Here is a 23,327-nt window from a genome sequence, read left to right on the forward strand (position 1 = left end):
GAATTGAGCGATATGCTACAGGCAGGTTTTATACATGCTACCAACAGAATAAATAAGAAAACAACTGTTTTTATTTTCAATGCATGGTTGGTTAAGGCTACAATTAATACCTAGACTTTACTCAAAAACTGAAATAAGTAAGAAGAAACAGGTTTCAACATTGAACAATTACCAGAAATGTTTCCTGTAGTTGAAATTCATAGAAAAAGCAGAGATTTCACTCCATTCCCAAACTAAAATCCACAATGACTCCCTGGCATATAAAAGTCATTGGTGGTCATGGTAAAAAAAACCTGGACCTTTCTATCATTCAAATGAAATCTTTCACATACATAGTACCAAATGTGTTACTACAGTGTTTGACAGTACAAAATGCATTGGACTGAACGGTTATCTGTTTTTATTTCTAAAAGTAGTCAGGCCAGCAAGAACATTAATGAGAAAATCATACTGGTTTAAAACTGAAATCTTGAAGTAACATCCAACCTAAATTAAAAGTGATCAATTTCAAAGGTTCAAATTCAGATTTAAATGGAACATGCCATAAGCAGACATCAACCCTGGCTCCTGGTGTGTTAGGAGGATAATTGGGTATTGTCAGAAGTTTCTCCACTTTACTTTTCTTTTGAGAAGATTCTGATGTAGTGAAGATGATAAATGGCCCAAGGTTACTACTGTGTACCGATAAAGGCAGCCCAAGAATCAGCAGTAGTAGTTGTACCACAGACTGAGGCACATAGCATTAGAGAGGGTTGCTCATATTTGACAGAGAAACTATGTACCCTCCTCCAAAGTTAATGCATTTCCTGCTTGCATGAGGCCAAGTGGTGGTATTGTGCCATTTTCCGCCTTGCGGGGAATCTTCTTTGCGACACCATGGGTGTAGGTGCCATCATGTACCCATCATTTCTAACATCAGGTCACTGCAACTTCTCTACACCCTACATGGGAGGTAGCTGTATGACCCAACCACCTGGCCTCATGCATATCAAAGATGTAACCTCTATCAAAACCTGCCAAGTGCCACTAATGCTGCATAATGCATCCATAAAGCATCTCCTGTGTGTGTGACCTTCACACTTTGTTCTGACTGACTATCTGACACTTTGGTAACTTGTATCATGACGCTCTTTCTAGAACTGCCAGCATCTTCTAAATTGAATCATTTACATGGTAATAGCTGGTCTGCATGTGCATCACATTGTGTACAAACTGGATCATTCCTTATTGGTCCTTCACGTTTTCTTAAATCAACGAGTGTACAAGGTAGATTCTCCCTCCAAAGTCTTAATGTATGATATGATTTGCATCCAAAAGGCAAAATCCATCAGTAGTGTTTTTCGTGTGTCAAAACATAGCAACACACATATTAATGCAGGTTATGGCTGGTCTCTGACTGTATAGCACTGTTCTGCTTTAAAGCACATTATGTTTGCTAAGGACAAAAATGTTCATGCAGACGTTCACAAAAGTGAATTAGTCCTCAGAAAAGTAGAGGCTAACAGGATCCAGCAGGATAATTCCCAAACAACTAGACCCAGAAAAGTACAGAAGCAAACTATCAACAGTGCTGTTGCACAAATGAAAGCCTGTTGTAAAATCCAAAGGTTTACTTTACTTTAGGGAAACACAACTTGGACTCACAGCTTTGTAGAACCATGCTTCAAAAAATTAGAAATATTTATTTAATGTAAAACTTAGTAACTGTGTAACATGGACATTTAGTGAGAAAATATGAAACGCTTAGTTCTGCTTTTAAAATCACAAGTGCAGAAGGTAAGAGTTAAAGCAGTACTGTTCAACGCTACTTAAAGTCTCCATGGGTGCTAAATGGTTATTTTGCCTTTTACACTTAATTTACACACGCTGCACACATAAGGGACTTAAGCAAGCAGAATTAACTCCAACACCAAGGTAGCAACAAATTAATTTAGAAAATTAGGGTTGTCTAATTTTAGAAACACATTAATCTGCAATATTATTGTGATGCTAATACTACTAATGTTTAGCCATGTTTTTTAATCCTGTCTTACTTTCCCATCATCATGAGACCTCAAACCAAATATATTAGCAACACTGCAAATTCTGATTTAATCTATGATGCTTAAGTTGAGCAAAATCACCTGTAAAATGTATGTAGGTAAAGTTAAATTGATTTAAAAAAAAAAAGCATATTCCTCTGTTTGCTATGATAAAAAATCACTTTCAGAGACTCCAACTGTCTATGGATTTTAAAAGATTTTCCCATAACTCCCTAATCTGCAGGTCTGGTAATATTGACAGCAAAGTATGTTAGCTAGTTCAATCGTCTTCCTATATAGCCTTTGTGTATAAGGAAAAATAAATTCTAGCTTGTTGCATAAACACTGCATGCAACAAACTGAGGGCCTCCATGGCACAACCCAGAAATATACAGTGTGTTGTGCTATTAGATTATTACAATACTGATATAAATAAAAACATATCACACGTGTCAGCTTTATGTCCACCATGCACAACATTATGCTTTCATTAAAATGTAAAAAAGTAGCATCTATTCCAAAAGAACAGGTGTAAAATATTCACATCCATTAGGCTTAGACTGAATAAATACAAACAAGAGTTTCTCCTTTTTTCCATACCTCACCTTCTATCTGCTCTCACCTCTTTTTATTTCTAATCTTCCCTCAATTCTTTTTACTCTCACTTTTCTTGTCTCCATTTATCTTCCTGTCACCTCCTCTGCCATCTTTTTTCTAAATCTTTCACCTTTTTCTCTTTTCCAGTATTTCTTCTGCACCATTACGTCTATTTTTTTTCCACTGCCTCTCATGTTGGTTTTTATTTACTGATCCCTCGGTTCAGATTTCCTATCTGTCTTTTTATTATCCTTTCAGCACCTTTGTATGGAGCATGACAAAATTATTCACAGCCTGTCATTTGTGTTGCAGCGAAGAACTAATCTCTAGCTGAGCCCTGATTCTGGATCATCCTCCAACAGATGAAACCACTGGCCTTCATTGAAGAATGTGAAATTAAATCAGCCACCAAAATAGCATGAAGGAATAACATGCAAGTAAACAGAGACATTGATGAAGAACGGATCTTGCTCGTGTTCAGGGAAACACTGACACTCTGTGGTCATGAAAATAATTGTAGCTCCATAGAAATTAAATTACAATCCAAAATATGAAGGACATCTATTATATTTTTAAAAGCTTTTCTCTTTCAGATTTTGGTCAGACTTGTAGATAAAGACAGATGGATTCTTTTATATGACTGTGAAACTGTGAACAGAGGATGAAAATGTTTGGGATAAAAATGTACAGTAGTGTTGAAGTCACAGCAGCTGCTTTACTAGTATGGATTTAACAACAGTACAGAAATGTACCAAACATTATTATAGTTTTTCCCTTCACAGTAAATTGAGTAGTCCTAAAAAGTTACTGTAAGTTAAAGATATATTTGTTCAGTGGAAAGGAGGTTAAAATGTACATATACAATCAGAATACCGATGCAGTCAAACATGCTCTCATTCACTTGGCTCAGACACCAAGAAAAACTTTTGTTGCTGAAGCCAATTATGACAAACATGCAAAAGATACCTATATACTGCGAGCTTTGATACAGATGTTAAACCTCTGTAGATCTGATTAGAAGCAAATTCTTCTCATTGATACATTTACAACATTATCTCCAACACATACCAACCTTAAACCTCTGAGAAGAGTAAATCAGCTGAGTAAGGTGAGTAGGCACGTGGTTAAAATAAAGTGGAAAAATTTAGTTGCATATGTTTCTGAATCAGTTAGCTTCTAAATGTTTGATATCCTCTCCTTTTTTAGAAGAAAACCTTCGCTTACTGCAGTGAAAAACAGAAGCAGAGTGGGAGTTTAGAGAGTGACAAGGAGAGTTACAAGGGGAAGAGATGGGCGGAGCAAGGGGGGAAAAAATCTGCCAAAATGAAGAAAGACAGATCTGACAGCTTAGTTGGAGAGGAAAAGAAAAATTGGAAAGATGCTTGAGTGGGTTTAACAGGGTAAAGAGGACAGTGAAATGTGTCTGATTCTACAAAGGGAGACAGTGGGGTGGGACACATGGAGGAAAAGGCACTAGGAAAGAAAGAAGGAAGGATACGAGGAACCAAGAAAAAAAGCAGACAGAAGAAAGGGGGAATGCTTAAAAGAAATGTAGGACACAGGAAAGGAAGTTACAGAGGGAAGCCGTTGGAAGAAAACAACAAAGGAACCAGAAAATTAAAATAAAGGAAAGACAGAAAGAAAACTAGAACTAAAGGACACAAGGATGGACAGACACAACAATGTAAACAAACAAAATGGTCTCTGTTGCTCTTGTTGCACTGTTCATAGTTGCTACATCTAAATGTAAAAAAAAAATTTTTTAAATTGGATTAAAAATTAGCATCCACTGACACCATGAAAAAAAAGAATGAAGAATAGAGAGGATCAAACTCAGGATCTCCAGCACAAATAGAAGTTGATTTGGAAGGCTAAAACTCAGCCATATAGCCTTAACATACATTATAGTGCATATACTGTATATTATAGTGCAGCCTTCCACCTACATCGGTTCACAGAGTTCAGAATTAGCAGTTCAGTGTATTGTTGTTTTAAGAATAAGACACCATGCAGACACAGAAGGACACAGCATAAAAAAGGACAAAGAATAAAATGCTGTAACATTTACTTCTTCCTGTTTCTCACGCTTAAATATATCATTTTTACACTTCAGTTAGTGAACTACAGGTTTATATGTTATTAGGAGTTTACTCAAGTGTATGTAGTGTTTCCCAGTCTGGTCTAGACTGGTTATCAGCACAGGTCAGCCATGTCTGACTGAACCAAACGGAAACAAATCCTGCAACAATGTAGCAGATTTTAGGATTCTCCCTCTTGGCGCAAACCGGAACCTCTGCTGGCTATAGTCTTACTTCTCTTTCATCTCACTTTAGATGTTTTCTTAGCAAGGAGTTTAATTCCTTTAATGTAAGAAAATCTGGCACAATGCCTCCAAGCAAGCCACTAACAGATAACTGTGCTCCACCGTGTTGCTCTTGCAGAGCAAATGCGAGTTATTTTAAGCTCAGTTCAGACATCACATTTAACAAGATTCAATCACAAGACAGCTCAAAGTACAGTCTGCTATAAACTGTATCCATCCAGTTGATTTTCAGAGACTGACGATTGTGGAATGAGAAATTAGCTACAAGGCACTGGGAGGTAAAAGTCCTCTCACTGAAACTAGTGAGCTAAGCACTATTTTTCATGGAACTTAGAAGTGTAGAGTTTGAAATATAAAACTTAAAGCACCCAAATAAAATCATCTAGATATTATGTCCAAATTCAGTCAGTACATTTCTACAAGGTCTGCAACAGGCTACTTCTCTTCTTCACCCTTTGATTGCCTCACATCTAGTCTACCCGAGTCTACAACTTTAATGTCTTTCTTTTTTGGGTTTGTTGTAAGCAAAGTGAGTAGTGGCGTTTTTAACTTTGATACTATGATAACCATAAGAGATTCATCCAGCACAAAAACAGATGCTATTGCGACAAACCAACAGATAAGTCTCAATTTAATATCACTATTGATTGTAATGTACTGTAAAATTAAGTTTTACTTATTTTTTATTTTTTTGTTCAAATGTCTCAAACAAATTAGCAAAATTTAACATCCAGTTTTGCTGGAAGAAATTCCACAAACTTTAGGACAAAGTAAGGAAATCAAAGTTTAGTGATTTAAATATGCAGAGCTTAGAGAAATCAGTGGAGAACATTAAAAGAGGTGGAGGATTAAGAGAAGATTAACCAGGAATGGGAAGAAGAAATAAGAGCTGTCATCCTACCTCCAGCGATGGCTGTTTTCTTGCCCACCGTCACAGTCACAGCAGTGGAGCTAATCACAATTCTTCCTGCTGGTAGAGCAACAGAAAAATCTTAAAAAGAAAATCCTGGCACCTTTGTCATTTCATGCATAATGAGATACATGGATGCATGCATTCTTTTCTAACATGCAGAAGCACAATACACAGTTTTTAAAAAATTTTTTATTAATCAGCATTTTAGAATGTTACTGTCGGATTAATGCAGCGGATTTGCTGAAATGTATTTAGAAAAATGTGTGGCAGGCTGACTTGCACTAGGTTAGGCAATATTAAGATTCATGCTCTATTTTAAATTTGTTTTGCATCTATTTGCAGCCTTCAGCAGATGCTGACAGTCATCAAGCCTCAGATTTCAAACAGATTAACATTTCAAGTGTTAGATAACTGAGATTAGGAGAGCTAATTGAATAATACATTCATAACCAAAGGAATGCATTTGTATATTTTGGGAGTCCATGTGCTCTCTGTATTTATTTTCTGTTACTTATCCTGTGAGAGATAACTTGCACTGCATAGATTCTCTGATATATTTTTTATAATAACGTATACTATTGAAATGGGTGAAAATGAAGCAGCAAGAATCTTCCTCTCTGATGGGAGAAAACTGACAGGATGTTCTCATATTTAAATGGCATGCTTTATGAGTGGGAACCGGAAAGATAAAAAGGAAAAGGCAGGACCGAGCCAAAACTGAAAATAAACTAAAAACAGAAACACAGAGCTACAGCAGTTTATACCGTCTTAAGCCCAGAGCCAAGGAAAATTATGGGCAGGATAGATTCAAAAGTGGAGGCATGCCAAGTATCAGAGGCAGTTCTCTACCCTGCTCCTCCACACGGTGTTGCACCTCTTCTGAACTGAAGGTGGCACTATAGGCAGCCTCATAATCCCTGAATAGATCTGAAAATGACACACTATCTCTTTTTCACCACCGTCCTAAAACATTTAGATGATTATTTAAAATTTAACACGCACTATTTAACATAAATTAATAATTTGTATAAAACAATCTGAGAATGTGAATACATTAAAAAGGAAAAAAAGAAAATAAATCTTTCAGCTTTATTCTCAGAATACTCTTTATAGTTTTAAACAGTCCTTGCCTTGTAAAATCATTTAATCGCATTGCGATCAATAACATGAAAGTATTTTATTACGATTTTATGTGAAAGAGCAACACAAAGTCGAGAATAATTGTCAACTGGAAGGAAAGTGAATAAGAATTTTGTACAAATAAAGTCTAAAACATTGTTTCCGATATATTTATTCACTTTTCCACCACACGTTTTACATGTTGGCAGAAAAGTTACATTTTGTTCTCAAAAATACTTCAGGATGGATAAGACAGGATTTGATAAGTTCATTAGGATTTTGTAAAGTGGCAAAATATGAAAAAGTTTCTTTTTCAACTTCTTTTTATTGTGTAAAGAATTAAAACTTATTTCAACATGGGAACATCTTAAAAAGCTCAAAAAGAAAAAGTTACTGTCCACTTTTTCTTTGAATCTACTGCCAAGTTATTGTCAAACCTAAGTAGAGGAAATATTAGTATAACGTGACAATCAACATAATGGAAGATGTTATGTTTGTCCAAATAAAGATTTTCATGAAAAATATTTTCTGTGACTAAGAACAAATCTCCAGATTACGTCAACAAATAACTTCCTTTTGATAAATACTACATAAATGCACATATAGACACAATTACAAAGTTGTAGGTTGCCAACTGTTGATAAATGAACCTTTTCATAGAAATAGCTACAATATTTGGAAATTAAAAAGATTGGCAGGTATTCTATATGTCTTTCCTAATTATTCTCTAAATTGTTTGAATGTGATCCCACTACCTCTTGTGTCCTGTCTGGGCATGTAGTACAGAAACTGTCCAACTGGATACTCTGCTGCTCTGCGGTACCACACAGGGAAATGGTCCAGAGTGAACATATTCTCTTTATCTGTGGAGGTCAGGAAAGACCTACGGGGACAAAAGCCATTGAAGTTTACCTTTAGTTTAAAATCTATATATATGAAGAACAACAGAGAAATGAATTGAATGTTAGTAGAAAATAATGTTTATTCTCAATTTGGAAGAGAACAGAGGGAAAAAATCTCAGAAGAGTCAAGTTAATGACCTGCCTGACTGCCTGACAATGTTTAACCTCTTAAACATTGTAGCTGTTTAAATAAACACAAAATACTGCTTTAACACTCACTTGCCAACTCTTTTTTCAACACCCGTGTACCTCAGGAACCTCTGCAAGCCTGAACGAGTCCCCAAGAAAGCAGTCTCAACACCATCGTCCATACTGGGAGAGCAGGAAAACACAAAGTTAAAAGGTGAGGCGAGGTTGAAATATAAGGCTGGAAGCCCAACACTGCATCCAGAGAGAATTTTCATGGGTTTCATTTCAGTGTTTTTGTTCACCTAGATGTGTTAAGCATGAGAGCGGTCCAGTACGCTTCCATAGGTGCTGTAACAACAGCATCAAATAGAGTCTGTTGCAACAACTGTCTATCACCTGTAAGTACAAAATAAGAGGGAAAAATCTGAAAGTTTTCAAAGAAAATATTTACATTTCAAATCGCAAGTAAACAAAATTATTTTGTAAATGAAACTGAGTGTAGGCTTACAGCGCAGATCTTTTTCTTTCCCAGTGAGATATTTTATGACCGCCTGCAGCTGGGTCAGTTTGCGATGTGATGGGTCGATATCTATCTCACAATAGGTCCTGCAAAAACAACATATGTAGATAAATATTTGTATGAAGGAAAACAACCTTTCCACTGAAACTTTTAAAAGGAAATTCAATACTATATGCTTACCACTCATTGGCTAAGGTCAGATCTGGAGTGATTAAGTCATGAAGACCTGAAGAACAAAGAAAGAGGAAAAGGAGAGACTGAAAAAGTTTGTTCTCTTTAAAAAATCAAACAGATTTACTAAAGCTTTAAATCCACCTTCATCCAGTGAGACATTTCCTGTGAAGATGTACTCTCCATACCCTCTACTCAAGACTATACCAAGACTGTCAAAATAGAAACAGAAAAAAATGTGTAATAATAAACACAATAGCACAAGCATCCATATGCTTACAGGTGATAACATCTAAAAATATACATTGTTCATATACAGTAATTCTAGTTATGCCAGGATTAGTGTTTTTAAATAAATGAAATATTTCTCAGTATGGTGAGCATACAGTGCCTTTTTTCACATTACAGCCACAATATTTAATACACCCTTTTGGTGTGTGACAGAACAACACTAAGTGGTGATTAATTATGAAGTGAAGCAGAAAAAATATGTTTCTAAAGCTTATTTATTTTTAAAAAATGCCATCAGATGTCACTAAAATGCCATGAAGTCCTCAGAGGTCTGTTACAGAATATTAGTGAACAAACAGCATCACAACGACCAGACAGCAGAAAGGTCAGGGAGGAAGTTGTGGAGAAGTTTAAAGCAGGGTTACAGAGTGCTAAAAGTGTGCTTACAGTGAGCTTGAACTATTTTGCATAAGAACAATCACCTTTTAATGTACAAAGCTGGGAGCGACACAAAAGGTTAGCAGCTGTAAGCGCAACGAGAGGTGGTTCCACAAAGTATTAACTCAGGAGTCTGAATACAAATCCATGCCACACTTTTCATATGTAAAATAAAACTTTGAAAGTCATCAGATCATTTCCTTTCTAAGTCAGAATCCTGGGCTGTCTTATATCACATCTATTCCCAATGAAGCACATTGAAGTTTCTGGCTCTAAAGTAACAAAATGTGGAAAAGAAATTGAAGTAGTGTGAATACTTTTGCAAAGCCCAGTTGATGCTATTTGCAAAAATAATCAAACAAACCTGAATGGTGTCTCATTTATGACGGTGTAAAAATAATCATTCTTCAAAAAGATCACTCTCCTCTGCAAGAAAGAAAGACAAAAGATCACAAATTTGACAACTGGTAAAACAACCATCTCCATTAATTAAGCCATATTCTGAATTAATTTAGATGACAATAGATAAAAGAAATACTTGTTTAATTGGAATGAAAACCTGTCAGGAAACGACATAAGATTCCCTGCTCTAAAATTACAGCAGCAACTATTTCATAAAAAGAAGCAAAGTCCTTACTCCTTTGTCCACTGAAGATCTCACATCTAAAGACATTGTGCCGGTTTCTCCTTTGACCATGGCTGTCCTCAGCTATAAACAGATACATAACATATTCAGGACTCATTTTTAGTACAGCAGTCATTCAATAAAAATAAAAAATATATATATATGAAATACAAAATTGTGCACTGACTTTCTGCTCAGTATCCTCCCATTCAACCTCTGACAGATCAACACTGTTGTAGTTTGGTTTAGGCTTCAGTTTCTTTCCCTCCTTATACTGTCACAGACAAACAAAAACACAGACATATGGGAGTTTGTTACTAATGCCGCTGGGTTAATAAAATCTCAACCGTCTCTCAGAGGATGTGAAGCAAATCTTTGCATGTACCAGAGGCCGTAGTTCTGGATGAGACAGGATGTAACCATTATTGGTGATGAGGAAGGCGTAACCATGGATACCCAGCTGGAGGAACAGAACAGCAGAAAACCACTTATATCTCCTTACTGTTATGACATTAATGATATTACACGGTGTGTTACAGTCACACACACTGCTGTTGAAAAAGATGTGCTCAATTAACATCAAAATTACAAATACAGCACAGCACTGCAGATTCTACATAAAGACAGGAAGGAAGAAAACACCATGAAAACAGCACAGCAAAAGTTTAAAAGAACACACTAAGAAATAAAATAGAGACCGGATTAGGCTGATTTTTAGCTTGTTCCTCCCTGATCAGTGATCAGCCACTGGGAAACGGAAACATCCGATTATTGCTGTCAGTGAAGTGATAAACACTCCCTTGTGTGGAAGTTGTAGTTTAATGTAAAAGGCTCAGTAAACTATTCTGGGTGTCAGTCAGAAGAAGACCAAATGGTGTGATTAGCAATTTAAAAGGAACTATTCTTCTCAGACATGCCGGCTGTTTCTTTAAGCTGTAAATCACAGATGATTTACCTTGTATCTTGGAGCTAATTTCATCAATTCTCTTAAGGCCACATCTGTTCCTACCACACCCAGCAAAATCCCATGAGACAGCTGGAGAGAAAAGGACACCAGAGTTAAATACAATGAATTATACAATTCCACGCTACCTTTAAGATCAACAGACTTGCATTTGCACAACATTGACAGAAAAAAAAAATAGAGCCATACTTTGAATCCATTATAATCTGTATTGATGTACATACTTCCCTTCCTTCTGTACTCATGCATCAGTATGAACATAAAACCATAAATTTAGCAAATAAAAAAAGTCAACTTACAGTTTCTTCCTTCTTACTGAAAACAGGCATGGCAACTGAGGTCATCAGGAGCAAACTCTGTGCCTGAGTGTTAAACAGCTGCAATACAAAAGACAGATTTACACTTTAACTTCTGTTGAAAAAGTGACTTATGGACGCATTCATGAGGGAACTGAGAACTTGACAGACAAAGTAGTCAAAAAAAAAACAACAAGAAAATATGATACTTATGAAAAGTTGATGAAAATGAGGTGAATAAATGAATGAGTTCAAAAGAATACTTTTTGTATTTCCAGATTTGTAAGACTAACATATATATAAGACAAAGATTACTAATGCTTAGCATGCTCTATGGTCGGTTTCTAACAAATCAAACTGAGGAGCATTATTAGCCAAGTTCAGTTTTAGAAAAACGTACCACAAACAAAAACATCTACAGACAACAAAATACTCTCTGAAAGCTGTTAGATGGAAACAGCATTCTGAGGAAGAACCCTTACACAAATACCCGTTACTTTATATAACTAAGCTAAAACTCTAATTATGATTACCTCATCTTTATTGGGAAGCTGAATGGGATGATGGAGAAGAGGAAAAAAACAAACCAGGATGAAATGCATGACAACAAAATGAAAGAATGACAAAGAAGGAAAAATTAAGCAGCTAAACAAAGAAGATGCACCAAAACCTAAAAAGAAAGATTTGTCTCTGTTCTAACTTTATTATATTCATTCTGCCCAACATGTTTGTGAATAATGAGAGAAGAAGACTGACCACACTATCCATGTAGGCCTCTGTCCAGATGATGTCGTGGTCATGGTTGATAACCATTGGTCGACTGAGAACATGGAGATATTCCATGACATTTTCCTGAACATCAGCCAGCGTGGACACGTGTGTGTAATAACCTGCAGGACAAGCAAATTCATATAAACACATTTCACTTACCTGGAAAATACAGTAAATTTAGAGTCCATAAAATATCAGATCACTTATTAAGATATGATTATGGTAGATTTTTTTTTATTAATCTGTTTGATTTCTATTGATACTAAAATAAAAACAATGCATTATTTTACCAGACATCTCAACATACAAAATTACCCAAATGTGTGTGTCGATAACTCCTGTAGTTTGACTTAGTCCAGGTTTTATGTAATTATCAAAGTCTCAAATGAACAGTTTTAGGAAAATACTAATAACTCTGTCAAATATAGAGTGAATTGCAAAAATATTTACACCCTTTGCAGATTTCACACATTGTCTTGTTCAGTTGTTACAAGACAATGTTTGCAAACAGCTAAATGTTTAGAGCTCTTATCTTGATGGTTTTGATTTTTATGCATTTTGCGGCCTCTAACAAGTTTTTCTCCAAGACTGGCTTTCTGTCTCTACTCAAGAAAAGTGACTCCAAAGCATGATGGAGCCACCACCCTGCTTCCAACTGGCCAAATTCTGTTAAACTGACCAGCTTTCCATTCCTTTATCAACAAAAGCATGATGCCTCCTCCACATTTTGCCACAAGGACGCTGTGATCAAGCTGAGGTTTGTGGTTCTAATATGACAAAATGTATGAAAATGTAAGGAATATAAATACAGAAACTGTAGCAGTTGGGAGGAATTACCAGACCAAAATTTCATTGAATGCTGCATCTTTCTGATCTGAACTGATGCATGACACAATGTAATTCACAAGGGGGCAGCAACTGATAGCTACAAATAGCCTCAATTCTGATCTAATTGAAAATAAGGAAATACCTTCATCTCTACTCTGATAATGACATGATATTCCTAAGAGACTCTGGTTTAATTATTGGGTTGGGGTTTCTCTGAAACATTTCAAACAGGAAAACAGAGGAAACAAAAACATAAATTAGCTTTACCCTTGTTGTTGCAGGCGATCCATTTAACATTTTCAGCAAAAGTCATTTCGCGGCCAATGAGATACGTGAACACTCGAACCTGCAGAAACAGGTAAGAAGTGTTTAAGCGGCAGAAAACACCCCACATTCAGCACTCTGAACAGCTGAATGAAAATAAACTTCACACCCGACGTTCTGGAAAGTTAAACTCTTCAAAAACATCCTTGAAGTCCTCCATGGCGCCGTCTGTTATCAGCATGATGACCTGGTTGCACAGACTGCCCTGCCCCAGTGCAGCAGCCTAAACATATTCATTAACAAACATGACTGGAAATAACTGCACCATTTCACAACAAATTTTGCTTATATATATATATATATATATATATATATATATATATACTGTATATATATAACAAAGAATAGAGACTAACCTCGTTAAGGACCTTGAAAGACTCCTTCATTGCTTTTTTTACTTTGCCCTCTCCTTTGACTTGAAGCTCATCCACCAAAAGCTTGAAGTGCTGTAAAGTCAGATAAAATACATACTCACACAACATCACTTCTTCATTGCTATTTTAATTTTGGAAAATGCAGGTAAACTGACTCATGTGTTTTAGGAGGTACAAAACATGACAGGGACTGTGCAGTCAAGAGCTTATGCCTGGTTCCCTGGCCAATAAAAGCAAAGTTACTACAGCTCTAGGAGGTAATCAGGATTAATTAACACATGCACACAGGCTAATTCAGCCACAATGAGTAGTGGCTTCTGCAGTTGGACTTTACAGAAAATGTAGGTTAAAGATAACCCAAGCCACAGACTCTTAATTTGACCCTGTCAATTTTTTCTAAATTATATGAGCAGAATATATTGTTAAAAATTAACCTATTGTCACTCTTTTTGGTACATTTGCAGAAATATGTATATTTTGTTAAAATCCAGAAAAAAGAGAAACATGTAAAGTTTTTTATTTTTATTTTATTTTAACAAAAGGGGAAAAGGGGGAAAGAAAATTGGGAAAAATCTGCAATATGCAGTGTCTTACAATAGTATATACAGTATATTCCTTGACTTTTTTCACATTTTGTTCCTTTGCATGTTGCAAACACAAAACTAAAGGTGTTTTGTTGGTATTTTAACAAGTTAGCAAATCAGAATAAGTTGGATGGAGCCAGTTCTAGAAGCCAACCATTTGGAGGCTGCAAAAGACTTCAGACTCAATCTGAGGTTCACTTTCCAGCAGGAGAACGACTCTAAACACACAGCCAGCACTACAGTGGGCTGTGTCAAATCAAGATATATTTATGAGGTCGATTGGCCTAGTCAAAGAATAGATCTAAATCTAATCAAGACTGAGGCGCGCCTTGAAAACCGATGCTCACAAAGTGCAAAATACAACGTGTCTGACCTTCAGCTATTTTGTACAAAAGAAGTTCCAGTTTCTAGCTGTGTAAAGCTGCTAGACACTGCAGCAAAATGTGTTTTTACAAAATGTTGAATCAGGAATAACAATTACAAACACACTCAATACTTTGGGAAAAATAACTGTTTAACACCACACATCATTTTTCTTTAACTTCACACCACTCTAAAACCCTTCACACATTGAACTTTATGGTGGTAGCATCTTTTTTTTTTTCAAAATTTCAATGAGTGTGGATGCTATTATGGGCACTGTGTCTAACTCATAAAAACAAGCACTCACATTTGTAGATGGTAGCTTGGAAACGCTTATCATGAGCTCCTGTTTCATAAAATAGGTTTTGGAAAGACATGACTGCTAAGCGTTCTTTAATAAGGATGAACAAATGTGCCAGCTAACATCTGTCCATTCTCCTGCAGCCCATCTCTCTGTGCATTCAGCCAATCAAATCCCACCCTCACATGCCACATGACGTGCTTATAAAACTGTCAGCGGCCAGCGACCTCACCTGATCTGTAACAATGTGGACGGGAGTGAAAGTAGGGCATACATCCAGCAAACAGACACGCACATGCTGCAGCACAGCAGACTGAGCAGGTGTTGGGATATCAAAATATGAGAACGGATGAGCAGGAGGAGGAAAAAATGATTGCAGCAGTAAAGCAATGAGACATTATTGATACTGTTTTTATTCACTCTAAGAATGAAATAAAGGGGAAATAAAAGATGTGGCTTAAAAGTAAAGTAGTTAATATGCTTAGTCTACTAAAAAAGAGAATTTGTATGCCTCAGTTTAGAATAAAGTAGGCAGAAATGGTATTTATAAGACAAATAAAAACAGAAATTACAACTGGCTGGCAAAAAATGGACACAAGTCAATAATAGGTTTTGGGTTTTCATTATGTTTAGGGGTATAAAAAAATGTTTCCTTTCACATACCACAAGGGTCTTACAGTGAATGCTAAAATTACAGCACATTCTTACACAAAGGATTTAATTCATCTTTATCTACCCATACATACTAATATTTAAAAAGTTTAGATGTGACACAACAAATAGAAAAAGCATGGAATCCGAGCTGTACCAGCAAATCATAGTGCAGAGAAACATAGAAATGTCCCCAATAGTTTTCTAATTTACTGAGATGCAGCTGAATTATACTGACTTGCTGCCAGCGAGAAGCAGGATAAAATGCCCTTAAGACCTTGACTGTGAACTTTACCTGTGATGTTTAACTATCATGTGAATCTCTGTCATCAGAGGATTAGCAGGATTGGGTCAGCAGAAGCTAATTGTATTAATTAGCTGTGAGCTAGTATGCGTCTGGCTTTTTTTTTGTGTGTGTGCGTTACCTCTCTGTTATCCAGATCAGCTTGTACCAGCATGCCCTTGAAACAGGGTTCCACGTAGCGAACATAGTCACTGTACTGGAGAGAAACCAACAAAATGAGAGAAATGAGGAAACATTTAGTAATATAGAAAGATAATAGGAATAAAAAAAGTTCATATTTTCATATTCAATCAGATGAAAGTCTTGCAACCTTTTATTCTTTAAAATAACAGCTTCACATTCCTGCGTGTTCTTATACTTACAGCTATAATATTTACAAAGTCATTTTCTCCCAGAGTGTCTAGGATAGTGTTAATTGTGTGCTTGGCTATCGTCAGTCTCAGCCCCTTCATGCTGCCACTCACATCCACCACGATTATCACGTCTTTTGGAGAAGTGGCGGCCTGTATGTACCTAAACAGACAGGTAAAGATAAAGATGACGTTAAGAAGGAAGGGGAGGAACGGAGCAAGGGTTATCCTTTTATTTGTTCCTCCAGTCTTCCGTTCCTTGCGTACCATCATCCCTTTATTGTCATCCCCTGACTTTCTAAGCCAATTACACGCAAATGAGATTTCCACTGTAGCAGATGTGATTGGAAGCAGCCGAGACCTTTTAGCTCCGTGATTTCCGCTTTCCAAAACAACAGCCTGCCTCTCTAAGAACGTTGCAAAGTTCCTGGAACTTCATTAGCTGTTCCATGAAACTTTCCAGGAAGGCAAAATCTTGCTGTTTGTGCAGCCTTACTCCTGGGAATGGAAGTCACAGAATTACATGTTTTACTTGATTATTTTTATGAAAAGAGGTAATCTTTCCTCATTAAAAGAGCACAATATTTGGCCAGACCATTGCTTTTTTAACAGAACAGAAATTTTAAAAATGTAGGCTATCATACAATGTGTTCCTATTTTTTCACACCAAAGACTGGTGCCTGCCTGTGAAAATGAGATATGCTGCAAGAAAGAAATTAATCAATAACAACCTAGAGGAGGCTGATGGTCTCTGTCACAAAGTGTAGGAAGAATGTAGCTGAGATTTAAAGTGTTAAAAAAAATCTATATTTTTAAGATTTTTAGTAGCAGGCAACATGTTTGTTTTAAAAAGACATCACTGTGTGACTGATGATGGAAAGGTTGTAGCTTTACCAGTTTCTGTTTCTGCAGTCAAACGTGACCACGCCATTTTCATCTGGAATCCACTGGATTCCTGGGAATGTAAAAAGCAAAGCAAAAAAGAAAAATAACAACAAAAAAACAAAAACAAATTTGAGAGTCAGTACACAGAAGAATGTAACAGTAGCCATCTTTCCCCCAAAGGTAAATGATTGTACAACTCCTGCCACATCTACTGCCATCATGCACTGAATTTTACATACAACAAATCAAGTAAGTACCCTGTTTGACTTGAGTAGTTTAAAATGCATCTGCTGCTCCACTTATTGCATTAACAGCACAGTAATGGGTGAAAATACAGCAGGTAAAAATAAAAGCAAGGTAAATTTGCAGGATGTAAAAATGTCTCTCAGTATACCTGGGTAGAGCCTGAAGAAGCCTGTGGCACTGCCAAAATATTGCCAGGTGAGAGTTGGATCCTTCTGGAAATTATCAATAAAAATATCATTCAGAGCCTCAGACATGTAGACCCCATTTAGAATATCAGGATCTGTAAAAAGAGACAGAAAACAAATTTGGATATTATAAGAAATTTACTGCATTTGTAGGTAAATCCAGGCTTTATGATTTTGTTACCTCGATTGTAAACATTTGTAGGAACTTGGATGTTACTCTGCTGTGTGTTAACTGGAAGTTTATTGAAATGTTCATTTTTCTCCAAGAGGAATTCTCCACCAAGTGGTATTGGATTGCCCTCCTCATCCACAGTGTTGATCAACAGGGAGTTAAAGTAGTCAAACTGGGGGAAAAAAAAATAAAGAACAGATGCTTGGAAGGCAGGGCCAGCCTGGGGCATAAGAAAACTTTGTGACGAATTCACTTTCTTATGTCACAAGACAATTACACCACCAAAAAACAAAACCAACAAACACTGCAATTGTTGTGCTTGTGCCTCTTTTTCTACCGTACTTTTTCCTTCCACTCAACTTTCCATTAATATGCTTTAATACAATATTCTGAACAGAAGTCTTAAAGATGCAGCAGTCTGTTAGGTCAACAGTCTTTACTAGAGTGTAGATCAGTCTCTGTGTTATGAATCTATGAAGTATAAAAGCTTTGCAGAAAGAAAATTCTGCTTATTAAAAGTCTAATAAAAATAAAGACATAGGCATTCAAACTGCACTTCTGAGGGTAATAATATAAGTTTACACAATTTAACACAGCTCTGGTAAATTGGTAGTGCTGAAAATCACTAAAAATAAGTAAACAGGATAAAATGATGATCTGGATAAATGGTTGAACTTAAGCACATTCTTACTTACTTCTAGTGTTTCGTTGTACTCGTGCCCAAGATCAGCATCTTCTGCTGCTTCTGCTAATTTCTGTGGCAAAACACAACTTCTTAATAACACTCAAAACTATGATCATGTTACTGAAGCACTTATTGTGATCAATAAAGCAACAGTTACTGATGATGGATCAAACAAGCAGCAGACGCTCTGCATTAACCATATCGTCATTATTACCTTCACTGATTTCATTTTCCTTCCGAGCATCTCCTCCATTTCCTCCGCAAACTTCTTTACCAGCTCTTCACCGTTCACCTCCTCCATCTTCACCACGCCCTCCACATCCGTATATTTCTTCAAAACAAATTTTACCTATTTAGCCAAGTCCACATTATGTACACTTAAACATTTGCTGTTAAAAAGCTAGTCTAAGCATCTACAAGCTACGTTTGGGTTGCCACCCACTAAGTCTGCACCTTACAGAATTTGACCTAATTGCAAAAGTGACTCAACTATCCTCACTTTAATAAATTGAGCACCGCTAAAATAACCATCAGTGCTGATGGCTTTAATTCTTGTGCCTCCTGAATACGCGGTGGGAACAGATTCGGAGTTTGCAATTGGTTTTGTGTAGAAACTCGGCTGGTTTTGGGTCAAATTTGTTAAGCAGCTTTCCCAATCTACTTCTGCTGCAGCTTAGTGTCTTTATGTAAATCATGAAACCAGACAGAATCTTATTCCGTACCATCACAGGCAAAATAAAAAAAAAAAACCTCAGATCTCGTATTCTGGTTAAAAACCATAAATCACGCCACCTTGTTGCTGCTAAGAAAGATTCCTAAACTCTATAAAAACTAGAACAGCTTGCTAAAATCATACCCAATTCACAGCTCCACCTGATATGAATGTGCATGAGTAAATTTATTTGACAGTTTAATATTTTTTAAGCCTTTTAGGGATAATTGCTAAAACTGAACAAATCTAATGATGACTGGATATATTTTCTAAAATGTTCATATTACACTCCGATTTCATGCCTTGGAAATGGGAGTAGCAGAATTAATAGATTCTTTGAAATATCAAAAAATTATTACCTCTCTTTAAGTCAAAACAAATTTGAACAGTCTCTTGCTGGGTGGAGTGACATTTTTGCATTTTCTTACAATAAGTAGATTATAGAAAGCTACATTAAACTATTGATTGTCAAAGCAGGTAACAAGTCCAAAATGTAGGTGGACGGATGGATGAATGGATGTAAGGGCAAACAGATTGTTGTATTAAATCATGTTAATTTTATTCCTCATCATATTTAACAAATATGAAGGGGAATAAAGCATCATAATACTAATAACCTATACTCATTTGACCAGAAAAAGACTTCAAAAATGAATTATAAGACTTCGAGAACACACCTTAAAATAATTTATCAAACTCTATCAAACAAATCAATTTAAAACCTATAGTTTTTTTTTTACTTTCACAGAAACAGTTTTTAATTTTCCCCTACCTTGGAGCAGGAAAGCAGATATAAACAAGAGAAAGGATTATAAAGAAAGGATTATGAAGAGCTCTTTGCAGCCTACAGCAAATAAAAACAAAGCTGTGGCTGCTGAACAAAATCAAAATGTTCTTTCATTATCTTGCAACTGAAAAACATTTAATAGCTTAGCCGGGCTACACAAGCAAGAGGTCCGAGTCACAAAACGCTCTGCAACTAGAAAGCCATTGATTAGACACAGGTAGGTGATTAATGGCTTCATGTTGCGAAGATTAAACTAATGCACTGGATGCTTTTTACACACCGGTGGCCAAAAACAAATATAAGCTTCTAAAATATGAGAAAGTGACACGGTCTGCATAAACACAGCCAATAATAGTAGAGTCACTGCACAAATTTATGTGAGAACAAAGGATTTACATGTCTAAATGGGAAAGTTAATGTCCTGAACGAATGCATGCCTTGGATATATTTCAGCATCCAAATCTGTTGGGAGAGATTTTATTTTACAACACATTTAGTAAAAGATCAAAAAGTTAATGAAAGGTATAAGAATAAAAACACACAATACAAATGTGGCAGATGGTGAATGGGCCTGCCAGGGACTCTGGAGGGTAGCATGCAAGGAAAAATTGCATGTACTAATTACTGAAAAACATATCAGAGTAATATTTAGGTTAACCGTGTCACTAGATTGGTCTATGGTTATCGAGCAGATGTTGTATGGAAAATGTATGCCACTAAACTCAAAGGTAATGAATGGTTTCCCTTTCAAACCTGTCTTTGAATATTGTTTTCTATCCACATAAAAAAGCAGCAGCCAAGGTTAGTTAAATTAATTTGTTAAGATTTGTGTATTAATCTAAGTATTCTGACAGCTAGAATGTAATTCAAAAAGCTTGATTAATTTCTTTGCACAACCTCCAATATTCATCTGTGTAGATGTACTGTAAATGTTCTTAATCCTTAACACGTAACTATCACTGGCTTCCACTCAGCAAAAGGTGTGTGAAATTCCCAAACTACAGGGAATGTTTCCCAGATGGCATATGAAGCACTTTGGAAATATCTACTGACTGACATCTGTTTTGTTCAGAAATGGGTCAGTTAGCTTTAACTGTGTGAACATGTGGGTTATCTTACCTTCTGCAAAAGTTTAGCTCCAGAGTATCTATTCGACAAAGCAGCAATCTCTTTTCCGAAGGACACGGCCCACTGCTGCACACTGAACACAGAAAAAAACAAAAAACATTCACTGCTTTAAAGTTGTTATTATTGTCTGAACTGCTCCAAAGTCAAACCAAAAAACAGCAAATGTCTAATGTCAAAAGTCTATAGAATCAGTCAGTAGATTTGCATTTGTGCCATATCTCTAGTTCTAATTGATTGATTAAACCCAAATCTTGGAATATTGTTGTACAATGTAACCCCACTAAAGGAGAAGAAAAAAACAGGTATAGTTTTTCTTTCACTGCAAAATGACCAACTAATATTCAAATAAAACACAATGACATTTGCAGTTTTAAAAATGACAAAATGGAAAAAAAAAGCTTAGATGCTACTAACATTGAAGCAAGGTGAGATTAAATGAGATTACTGAAGGTGACAGTGGAAGAGGACAGACATGGCTGCCAGGCCAAAGGGTTATTCTGTGCTCAATAACATGCAGTAATTCTACAAATCCTCTATGTGAATGCAACTGAGATAAGGTCATAGCGTAGACAGGATGTGACAGATGGCTCAACCAATGGGGAGTCAGCCAGCTCACTGGGACACAGACAGCTTGCTCCCCTCAGTACTGAACACTCTCAGTATTTGCTGACTTGTGGACAGATTCATTACAAACTGTTTTAGGGAAGTAAAAGAAGTAAAAAAAAAAAAAAAAACATCTTTACTTTCTGAGATTTTAAAAATTGCGAGGAAGAATCTTTCTTTGTCACTCGATGCAGAAAGAGTGAGTGACAAAGAAAGGCACCACATTGATGACATGACTGCGTTGTGTTATTCTTTAAATCAGAGTTTATAGTATAAGACTATTTCATTAATATTTGGTCCAATTTAAAACCTGACCAAAACCCAAGGATGTGGTAAGCTGAAAATAAAGTTCATCATGTAAATAGATACTAGAACAGGAAATAAATTTGTGAACTGAAATGTTTTGCCAAACTAATTTTTCATGTTTTTATACTTATTCAAATTTGGAAAGTGATCAAATAAAATCCCATACTTCTCCAAGTACAACTTTAACACATTAAAGGTTGTTGAATGTTTAATATTTCTTTTCAATATGATTTTTGTCATCCTGTCTATCAAAAAAAAATTGGAAGGACTTGTACACATGATAGAGGCAATGCCCATTTTTCTTTGTACAAAAACATCCTAACAGTACTTTTCATAAAAACACATAAGGCCTTAATTGAATTTAAGGTGCAGCAGGATGCTGCTGCAAATCACTTTGAAGAAAATGTGTCTGAAAGCAGGTCAGATTTTGAGAGAAAAGAAAATACTTAATAAATGCAAAATTCTGTCTACTGCAAAAGTGTGATAAAAGTGAAAAATAAAATAAAAGAAAAGTTGGATGGATATTGAAAATAAGGAACAAAATGAAGGAGAGGAAATAAATGAACAAGAACAGGAGTAAATGTGAACAGAGTAGATTGGAAAGAGAATATTTTTCCTGGATAAGGATTAAAACATATAATTTTTTTTCCTAATGGTAGCAGTACAGTGATGCTGCCACAGCGACTAGAGAGCTGACCCCTTCTGACGTGAAATGTAAGTTGTTTTATTTACTTCCAGTGAAGCAACAGGGCGCTGCCAAATCTTCAGACGGCATAATGAATTTTGTGTCAAGTGACCCGAGGTGACCGGAAAAAACTTCTGCTTTAATTCTTAGTCACTCTGACCCAATGACACAATTTTCCTACAGTCATAAAACATCAGCAGCCACATCAGAGGGTTTCTCAATTATAAACAAACGATTTAAAAAGAGAGGCAATTACTTCTTTCACCGATACTTCGGTTTAAACATTGTTTTTCTTCTGCTAAATGAAATCATCATTTGAAAACTGAATTTTGTATTTACTCATAACAAAAGAAAACAGCAGAAATCTGTAAGGAGGTAAATACTTTATCACAACAGTAAAGGATAAAACCAGGTAACAGGATCAGATGTTTTATTAAATTTGGCAACATCTAGTGAACAGTTGTAGAAATATATAAAATTATAATAACTGAAGTTTTGTTATGGTCAGAAAAAAAATAACAGATTATCATTCTCCGTCTGTGGCAGCTGAAAGATTGTGAGATAATTTGGCAGTTCTTTGTATCCCACAGGTTAACAGATGGCCCATACAGTATGCTTAAGCCAAATTGGAAAAAACAATATTGAGTCATCCATAATGGCAATGGCTTTAAGAACAACCATGCTGCTGGTGGATTTAAAAGCGTACACATGGAAACTACCTGATCAAATTGTCTTTTGACATTAAGCCGGAAACTTTATCGTTGCATGGCAGATCAATGTGTTTCACTTTGAGAAGAAACAATAGCCACTGACAGATTCATTTTAAAAACAAGT

At 36.0% G+C, this 23,327-nt stretch overlaps 1 protein-coding gene across 4 annotated transcripts in view; it reads right to left on the reverse strand.

Annotated features, from left to right (window-relative positions):
• Positions 1-23,327, reverse strand: part of LOC116736679 (voltage-dependent calcium channel subunit alpha-2/delta-4-like) — a 65,665-nt gene that overhangs the window by 39,252 nt on the left and 3,086 nt on the right. For 2 of the 4 annotated variants that reach the window (XM_032589306.1, XM_032589305.1), the window contains 26 exons: positions 20,891-20,972; positions 18,487-18,603; positions 18,283-18,342; positions 17,597-17,759; positions 17,379-17,510; positions 16,994-17,054; positions 16,112-16,262; positions 15,871-15,945; positions 13,529-13,618; positions 13,282-13,395; positions 13,116-13,194; positions 12,006-12,139; positions 11,253-11,330; positions 10,945-11,025; positions 10,375-10,449; positions 10,177-10,263; positions 10,002-10,073; positions 9,729-9,790; positions 8,840-8,907; positions 8,705-8,750; positions 8,513-8,610; positions 8,307-8,400; positions 8,095-8,187; positions 7,729-7,856; positions 6,704-6,781; positions 5,843-5,911 (listed from right to left, as the gene is read on the reverse strand). In XM_032589306.1, the coding sequence (XP_032445197.1) occupies positions 5,843-5,911; positions 6,704-6,781; positions 7,729-7,856; positions 8,095-8,187; positions 8,307-8,400; positions 8,513-8,610; positions 8,705-8,750; positions 8,840-8,907; positions 9,729-9,790; positions 10,002-10,073; positions 10,177-10,263; positions 10,375-10,449; positions 10,945-11,025; positions 11,253-11,330; positions 12,006-12,139; positions 13,116-13,194; positions 13,282-13,395; positions 13,529-13,618; positions 15,871-15,945; positions 16,112-16,262; positions 16,994-17,054; positions 17,379-17,510; positions 17,597-17,759; positions 18,283-18,342; positions 18,487-18,603; positions 20,891-20,972 (2,387 nt within the window). Of the gene's footprint in view, positions 1-5,842; positions 5,912-6,703; positions 6,796-7,728; positions 7,857-8,094; positions 8,188-8,306; positions 8,401-8,512; positions 8,611-8,704; positions 8,751-8,839; positions 8,908-9,728; positions 9,791-10,001; positions 10,074-10,176; positions 10,264-10,374; positions 10,450-10,944; positions 11,026-11,252; positions 11,331-12,005; positions 12,140-13,115; positions 13,195-13,281; positions 13,396-13,528; positions 13,619-15,870; positions 15,946-16,111; positions 16,263-16,993; positions 17,055-17,378; positions 17,511-17,596; positions 17,760-18,282; positions 18,343-18,486; positions 18,604-20,890; positions 20,973-23,327 lie in introns of all 4 variants that reach the window. The other 2 variants (XR_004342654.1, XM_032589307.1) reach the window with 2 other exon arrangements.

This window comes from Xiphophorus hellerii, chromosome 17 (assembly GCF_003331165.1).
Source record: "Xiphophorus hellerii strain 12219 chromosome 17, Xiphophorus_hellerii-4.1, whole genome shotgun sequence".
Classification (NCBI taxonomy): Eukaryota; Metazoa; Chordata; class Actinopteri; order Cyprinodontiformes; family Poeciliidae; genus Xiphophorus; species Xiphophorus hellerii.